The 8,226-nt window shown below is 46.7% G+C and overlaps 2 protein-coding genes across 5 annotated transcripts in view; one reads left to right on the top strand and one right to left on the bottom strand.

Annotated features, from left to right (window-relative positions):
* tspan5b (tetraspanin 5b) overlaps nt 1–769 on the bottom strand; it is a 9,337-nt gene extending 8,568 nt beyond the window's left edge. The window contains exon 1 of the mRNA XM_035530209.1: nt 442–769. Coding sequence (XP_035386102.1) covers nt 442–522 — 81 coding nt within the window. The 5' untranslated portion in view covers nt 523–769. The remainder of the gene's footprint in view (nt 1–441) is intronic.
* A 262-nt stretch (nt 770–1,031) lies between these two features.
* Nucleotides 1,032–7,435, top strand: fip1l1b (FIP1 like 1b (S. cerevisiae)). 4 transcript variants are annotated; one of them, XM_027019031.2, is made up of 17 exons: nt 1,032–1,311; nt 1,985–2,042; nt 2,338–2,404; nt 2,835–2,935; nt 3,111–3,175; nt 3,273–3,383; nt 3,667–3,794; nt 3,927–4,039; nt 4,377–4,430; nt 4,836–4,935; nt 5,204–5,354; nt 5,510–5,536; nt 5,770–5,824; nt 6,189–6,247; nt 6,522–6,714; nt 6,807–6,950; nt 7,113–7,435. In XM_027019031.2, exons 1-17 carry the CDS (start codon nt 1,233–1,235, stop codon nt 7,252–7,254), a joined length of 1,647 nt encoding a protein of 548 aa, XP_026874832.1. In that variant the 5' UTR covers nt 1,032–1,232; the 3' UTR covers nt 7,255–7,435. The 4 variants fall into 4 exon arrangements, with proteins under 4 accessions (XP_026874832.1, XP_026874830.1, XP_026874828.1 ...); XM_027019029.2 differs by having other exon boundaries at nt 2,835–2,941; nt 6,192–6,247; XM_027019027.2 differs by having other exon boundaries at nt 2,835–2,941.
* The last annotated feature ends 791 nt before the right edge of the window (nt 7,436–8,226 follow it).

The raw sequence follows: 8,226 nt of genomic DNA, 5'->3' as shown, positions 1-8,226 counted from the left end.
GCCAGTATGTCAGCACAAGTGCCCACTACGTCTATAACACGCCAAACGACCTTGTTAGCCTACCGCATTACATCTCCAGGAATCTGTCTGACAGTTTGAACGTCGCACCCAACACTCCTGACTGATTTTGTTCGTGCAGGGACAGGTTGGGGTTTAGGGTTGGGATTACAACGCTTTACTCGCGTTCACCGTGGTAGAACAGGAGTCTACTCACTAGCGAAGACAAGGCCGCGGAATCGAGAACGAAGGTGACTTCGCGGAAGGTTGCTGTCTGTAAATAAGCGCCATTTGTTGAAAACGTCGTCATTGCACAGCGCCAAAATTACGTCAAACGAGCCATTTATATTAAATGGCTATAATACGGCACCACGCGACATAACGCGCAGGGCTAGTGTCTCTGCTCGCCAAAACGCTAACTGACAGTAATAGTTGTATACTTACCCAAAATATTATATTAAATCCAAATATAAAATATTTGATACAACAGCCTACTTCGTGGGCGTTGAAATGTTTTCCTGACATGTTTGACAGATGACGTTATTCCCTAACGTTATTCCCCTCTGAAAATGAAACGATTTTTGGTCCACCCTTACGTGACGACAGATCGATCATCGTCTGTTTATTTTTGTCGACATTTAAAAAAAATCTGGAGTCAAAGCATATTATGTAATATTTATATTGCAACAACGCAAGGAAATATGTCCTGTAGTCAAGCTTGGAGAAGAATAACGGCACGGGCGCTCCCCAGTAGATAGCGACGTTTGAGCTACTTCCGGTCGATTTAACGCGTCAAATTCTGTTTGCATAATAAAGGTTTTCTACTTTACTACTTAGCTTCACTGCGTGCAATTAATTAAATGAAAGCAAGATATTGACACAAATATCTAAATTTCAGAACTCACAATTTTGAACAAACGCACATTATTGAATTGAACAATGTGCATAACTGCAGTTACGAGAAAGCGAAGCCGAAGGGCGCACGTTTTGAGAAACACCTCGAGACTTTTCATCTAACATTTCTGAACCGGAAGTTATGTCCGGTTAGTTCTGTATGCCTTTTTCCCCTGCACGGTGTGCAGGTTCGAGGAAGTGCGGAGTCTTTAATCTGTCTGCGAGCTGTGCTTATGTAAGCCCGCGTTAGGGTCTTTTGGGAAAAGATTCCTCTGTGCTGTTTTTGCGTGTAGTGTTTTTACGTTGGACGGCGCCTTGCGGCTCTGGAAGCCCACGCAAACATGTCCGCTGAAGAAGCGGACAAAACAACGACGACTGAGGCCAGTGCGGGAGACGAGGAGGAGGAATGGCTGTATGGCGGTGAGCGCCGAGGGAATAGCCCCTTTTTAAACACGCATTTGGCATTTTAAAAACCGTGAAAGCGCAGTAATGCGCTGCCGCATGAAGAATTGTAATGACGGGATTTAGTTTGGAGTAGCTTGTCCGACTCCAAAGTCGGGCCTACCGATGTTGTCGAGTTCGGTGTTATCGTAACTCATAATGATCGGTTTGGTTCATTTTATACAAAAAGAAACGGCGAATTAAAAATATGATTTTGAAGATCCATGGAACAATTCGCTCCTGAACTTAAAAACGTGGACTTAAACCTAGACCTTGCTTTTTTTCGCCTAAATCGGACTGAATTATAGACCATAATCGCGTGTTAGATTTAAATTACTTTAATATGTTATTGCTATGTAAAGCTTGACTGTGATGACTGTAATGACATTTTCTTCTTGGAAAGCAAGAACTTTGCTTTGTAGTGTCCTGTTGTGGTGACTACGGTCTTAAATGCTTATTTTTGTGCAGGAGCTCTTTACTGAGCTCCACATATGCTGAATACATGTAATAAAAGTAATTAAGGTGTAAATGTAAATTCCGTTTACCTATAAACATATTGTTTATTAGCCATAGGTTTCTCAAGATTTGAGTAATCAATTAGTAAGTAGATTAGCTACATATGGTGCGCTGAATATTTATTCTGATTATGCAGATGAGGGGGAAGCCAAGGAAAACGAGGAGGAGGAGGCCAAGCTGACAGCAGCCATCAGGTGAGCCAGTCATGTCCTGTAAAAATCAGGATGATCAGTTAATTTCATGTACACACTGCTGAAACAGCACAGTGAGCTTTGGGAAAGGGGTGTATGTGAACTCTGTGTGAGCGGTTTTTCTGTCTGGGGTTTCAGATTTTAAGGTAGTGCTGAGACTGTTTACATGACAAGTTCTGTTACTCAAACCTTTGAAAATGCTGTAACTGGTGTAGTTTGATTTATTACTGTCATGATGTAACTGATGTAGTTTACTGATGTGGATGTTGTGATACTAATCCTTTGCTGCTCTCTGCAGTGCGACCCCTGCACCTCCTGCACCTGTTGTCGAGGAGATCACCGCTGGCAACGGAGTGGTCAGTCAGGTAAGAGCCCAAAACGAGGCGTCATTTAGGGTAATGATATAAGTAGCAGAGTAACAGTAAAAGGTAATGATTCTTTTTAATAGATATTAGATGGTGTGTCCACTACTCTGACTACGTTTAAAGTCATCTTCTTGTGTAAACACTGCACATTTAGTTATATGGAAATTAAAAAAAAAAAATTTAAATGTATGTTTCACCAGTTAAATCTCCACTGTGTGGTTAGTTGCTGGGTAACTATCTCGATATACCTGATTAGACAGCTGGCGTAAAATCACATCATATTAAATGTTACATAATGCGACTTTGGGAAGCTTCAGTCCCGTAACCTAGTGTTGTTTAGCATCTGTTACGTGGCGTGACTCTGACCCTTCTGTTACATGACATGACTCTGTGACCATTCTGTTACCTGATGTGACTATGACCTTGTCAGGAGGAAGCACCTGGAGAAGGCGAGGACAGTGAGAGTGACAGTGATGACGATGACGACGACGTCCGCGTCACCATTGGAGACATCAAGACAGGCGCACCACAGTATGCGTGAGTGTGCCGGGGGAGTAGGCGGGCTCTGGTGGGAGGTGCTACATAATGGCACCGCCCACAGCAGAGCCACTTGCCTCCGGCAGAGTGCTGAGGCTTGGTCTTTGCAGCTCTGGGCTGTATTTTAATTGGCTGTTGTGCTGTATTTTAATTGGCTGCTGTCCTGCAGGGCGTACGGTGCAACACCGGTGAATCTGAACATAAAGACAGGCACCAGCAGACCATACGGCGCAGGTACCAACGTCGTTTGTGTAAAAATGTGAAATGTAAATTCACAGCTCATTAGCGGCACAGTCTTTATTTCTGTGTGTGTGTGTGTGTGTGAGTTCAGTTGGAGCCAAGGTGAAGGGTGTGGATCTCGACGCCCCAGGCAGCATCAACGGCGTTCCTGTGCTAGAAGTGGACATGGAATTATTTGAGGAGAAGCCCTGGAGAAAACCTGGTGTGTGTCTCAGTGTGTGCATACGTGGAAATATGTCTGCATGCGAGTGTGAGAGTACCACTCTGTGCATGTACATCTGTGTGTCTGAGTGAGAACTTGCAGCATCTTTACAAATGAACTTTGCGTCTTGCTGCCGGTTTTGTCTTCATAACTACATGGAAATACATCAGTGTTTTGCACAGCTGCTAAACCGAGAGGTGTGCAGCACTGATCTGCAGTCAGTGTTTGAGCGGGGAGTCTGTTCATCTCGGGGTAAGACTGCTGTTTGTGCACGTGGCTATAGGCGCCGACCTGTCCGACTACTTTAATTACGGCTTCAGCGAGGAGACTTGGAAGGCGTACTGTGAGAAACAGAAGAGACTCCGCATGGGTCTCGACGTCACCATGGGCTCCACCGCCAGCAAGATCTCAGTGAGCCCAGCACACACCTAAAAACAGCAGACCTCTCCTCCTGCCCCTTAAACCTCTCTTCCCCCCTTGGCTCTCGCAGTCTCCCGCTCCCAGTCCCGACGGGTTTTCTAAGTCTTGTCTTCTGTTTCTCAGGTGCAGCAGGGCAGGACAGGTAATGATAAAGAGATCTCTCTGCCTGCCCACATCACAAAGACAGACTTCACCTCCCCCCCCAGCCTCTACAAGACAGGCCTCAACCCGGCCAGGTGCTCACGCTCACACACACACACACACACACACAGACACACACACATATATATACATACACAACACACACCTAACTGAATTCTCATGAGTGAGAACAGTATCGCTTTGATTCAGTTGTTGTATAGAGGTATGTGTGTGTTAAGATTGGTTAGGTTTAAGATTAGACAGATTACACAACACTAATCATCAGGTCAGTGCATGATCCTCAAGTCTAGTACTGCAGAGATGTGTGTGTGTGTGTGTGTGTGTGTAAAACATTTTTCCCTGATGTGTGTTGTCCAAGAGAGGAGGCGGTAACTCTTCTCTGCCTGTCTCCCCTTACTCATGCCCTCATAGGATATCCCCTCCACAGTGGGCAGGGCCTGCCACTCAAGACACGCCCTATTATACGTAAGTGGGTGTGTCCAAGGCCTCAGAATTGATTTGTAACCTATTCCGATACATCAGTTATATAATCAGTTATTTTTAAATGTGTTTTTATGTTTTCATGATTTTAATCGTATGGCCTGCCACGGATGGGGATTTTTCTGCTGTGTTTTTTGGCGGCACCAGGGTTGTGTAGTTCTCTGCCATATCAGAAATCTTCTCATCTGCTCTTTAACGGTGTCTTACTACAGGTAGAAATGCTTTGGGTGGGTGGGGGTTTATTCTGGTCAATTACTGTAGGCTTTTGTTGGAGTTTAATGATGGTGGAAACTCACAGGGATGTTTGGTGTGTGTGTGCGTGTGCTTAAGGCTGTACAATAAAACCTGTGTTGATTTAAGATGACTATTGTCTGTGTGTGTGTTTCTCAGGAAGTCTAGCGGGACCATTGACGTGATTGGTGGACAGACAGCCACCATCAGCAGAGTGGAGGGGCGACGTCGGCACAATCTGGAGGGAAACAACATTCAGGTAACACACACACAGACATGCACCATTCAGTAGGTGGGGAACAGAAGTGAATGCAAAAAGCCACATTAATTAATTTATTTATTCTTTATTGTGATGTTGGATTCTTTGACTTTGTTCAGCCGAAAATGTCCACAGAGGCAATATACGAGATGACCCCGCCCCCCACACCCCTGCATACTTGAGCGTCATGTGTATTTGTGTGCTTTATATTCTTTCTCTCCTTTATCTCCCCCCCTCCTCTCTCTCTCTCTCTCTCTCTCTCTCTCAGGTCATCTCGGAGCACTCTTCAGATGCTGAGTCCACCCCAGCTAAGATGCCCACGTTTTTCCCCCCTGGACCAATCCCACCAACCATGCCCCCTCCCCCCTTCCTGCCCCCGCCCACTGTCAGCCAGGCTCCACCCCTTCTCCCTCCACCCAGTGAGTGTCTCGCTCGCTCGCTCTCTCTCTGCGTGTATTGGTTTGTGATAAATATACTTTAGTGTAAGATGTGTACCTGTGGTTTCTGTTCAAGCTCATGTAACTTTTTGCTTCTTTCCTGTGATGTCACTCCTCTTTTGTCATGTCATCTGCAGGGCTGCCCATCACAGTTCCACCTCCTGGTACGTTCTCTTAGCACTGACCTCTAATCAGCCATGCAACTGGGCTCTCAGCTCTTACTGGAGATTGAGTAGTTTGAATTTTTCTGCCCTCATAAGGAAACTATTTACGTGTAACTGCACATCTTTGGAGAAATGTCAGTATCTGAAGCAGACTTGACTTTTATAAAGGTCTTTTTATTTAAAGTCTGGATTGGTAACCTGACACCTTACGCCCTATTCCTTTTGTGTCTTAGGTTTCCCGCCGCCCCCTGGAGCCCCGCCCCCTTCACTCATCCCAACCATGGACAAGTAAGCCTTCTACCGATTAGACCAGATTCTCACCGTGTGGGACGGCCTTATGCTCTAGTCTTAATACGATGGTGGTCCTGTCTGTTCTCATTATTTAGCAGACATTTGTCCTCTGCTAGGGAGAGGGGATGCTAGAAGACTGCTTTTGTACCCATTTAAAACTTTATAAGAAAATAAAGCTTCTGCAATAATGGTTATTGATATGCTATTGATCATGTGCGTGGTAATGGATTCAAGGGACTGAACTCTAGTTCATCATCTCTGCTTTAAGCATTTGGTATTTGTATGGGAAAACAGGTCATTGGGTGCTCACAAAACTGAGCCAGTCTGCTCTGCTAACGATGATGATGATGTTTTCTTTCAGCAGTGGACATCCCGGAGGATACGATTGCCGTCCTGTCGCTCCGTACACGTTCCCACCAGGTCAGTGCGATTATCCACTGAGCTTAAGCAGCCTGGCAGCTCTTGCGCAGCAGGTGCTGGCGCCGTAGTGCACAGCCGACCCAGCTGAAAGGTCGTCTTCTACTGCTGAAGGGCAAGAGTGCTTCCTCACTGTATCGTTTACTCAGTAGCACCGCTTGTCCCCTACGAGCGCAACAGCCCATGTATACATTGCCATTGTGTGTGTGTGTGTATGTATGTGTGTATGTATGTATGTGTGTGTGTATGTGTGTGTGTGCGCGCGTTTCTTCCCCAGGCGGCTACCCACCACCCATGCAGGGCCCGGTGAACAACTGGCCCACGGTGATGGAGAACGCCAAACCCTGGGACTACTACTCCCGCCGCGACAAGGAGCGCGAGAAGGAGCGGGAGCGCGAGCGGCCCCGGGAGCGCGGCCACGACAGGGAGCGGGAGCGCGAGCACAGTCCTTCCTCCATGGCCTACAACAGGTGAGCTCTGGAAACGTTAATGACGTACCATCCGCACACGTGCACAAGGTCAGTAAGTTAACTCTGCAGCCCCCCCCCCTCTCCCCCCGCAGTGATGAGGAGCGCTACCGTTACCGTGACTACGGGGACAGAGGGTATGAGAGGCATCGTGAGCGGTCGAGTCGAGAGAAGGAGGAGAGACACAGAGAAAGGAGACACAGGGACAAAGAGGAGGGCAGACACAAGTCATCACGCAGGTAACACACACACACACACATAAGCACGCAATTAACACACACAGTGTCCTTAATCCTTAAAATATTAACCACATTTCAAATGCTTCTGCTCCCTCCCTCCCCCTTTCCTTTCATCTCACACCCCCTGGTGTCTCTCTCTCTCTCTGTCTGTCTGCGTGGCAGTAGTAGCAGACGGAGGCACGACAGTGAGGAGGGCGACAGCCACCGCAGACACAAGCATAAGAAATCCAAGAGGAGCAAAGAAGGCAAAGAGCCCAGCGAGGAGCGCACAGCCGATCAGGAGAACCAGGATGCCATGGAGTGACTCCGCCCCCTCCGTCTAGCACTGGCGGGAGTTGCCTCATGCTGTTAGCCTGATTGGCTGTAGTCCCTCCTGATCACCAGTCAGTTCACTTTTGCGTTTTAGTTCTCCTGTTTTTTTTCCCCCCCCTTATTCTTTTTGTTTTTGTTCAAAGTACCATGTAGATGTTGATTTGTTTGATTAAAAAAAAGCATTTGATAATTTCTGTAACAAGACTTGTGTGGTTTACACTAAGATGAAGTGAGCGGCCCTGGATCACCAGCTCCTAGCTAATCATATAGGAGACAATGAGGAGGTCAGATTTACTGTCTTCTTTCATGCAGGACGGGTGGTGCAGTGTCCTCTACTCTGAATTCGGGGTGGGTGGTGTCACGTCCTCTAGTTTGAATATAAGGGGGGTGGTGCATTTCACTGCTAGACTGCCTTGTCGGTCATGGTTGGTGTCAGACACACACACACACACATATATAGATGGATAGATAGATATGTTAAACAGTACTTTATTACTGTACATACATAGCACTTAACTCCTTTGTAAGCCCCAAACGGGTCCTGGGTCTGGACGGCTGGTTGGAGCCGTCGTGTTCAGCGCAATACGACGTCGCTCACAAACATCAGGTAGACCTAATCAAACTGAACCAAGACCTGGTGCTGGGTTGTACTGAGAATACTGAGTCAAGACTGATCTGAACTGAGATCTGGTGTCACCCTGGAATGGGTGTAAACAAGTCCTAACTACTTAATCCATTACAACATACCACAATAGCGTGCTGGATATATAACCCTGGAATTCATACCTCTGAGCCATTTTAAAAAGAATAGTTCTCCCAAAAAGCCAAATGGGGATCATCACTTGAAAAGTGAAATGGTTTAGCAGCATCTGAATTGCGTATCGCCAGCTGGCCCTGCTAGCTCACGCGCCATACGTTAACATGTTTTTGGCCGAAGTACCGCTCTAAGGCCAGCACGGATCTC

The sequence above is a fragment of the Electrophorus electricus genome, chromosome 9, assembly GCF_013358815.1.
Source record: "Electrophorus electricus isolate fEleEle1 chromosome 9, fEleEle1.pri, whole genome shotgun sequence".
In the NCBI taxonomy this organism is placed as follows: domain Eukaryota; kingdom Metazoa; phylum Chordata; class Actinopteri; order Gymnotiformes; family Gymnotidae; genus Electrophorus; species Electrophorus electricus.
The sequence above is the reverse complement of the archived record's forward strand: the minus strand, read 5'-3'. Positions and strand labels throughout refer to the sequence as shown.

Bases quoted from the DNA above. Each gene is read 5' to 3' on its own strand.
- fip1l1b (XM_027019027.2), top strand. From the start codon at position 1,233: ATGTCCGCTGAAGAAGCGGACAAAACAACGACGACTGAGGCCAGTGCG. The intron at 2,942-3,110 runs GTGAGTGTGCCG...GCTGTCCTGCAG, and splicing joins ACAGGCGCACCACAGTATGC to GGCGTACGGTGCAACACCGG. The intron at 3,384-3,666 runs GTGTGTGTCTCA...ACGTGGCTATAG, and splicing joins GAAGCCCTGGAGAAAACCTG to GCGCCGACCTGTCCGACTAC.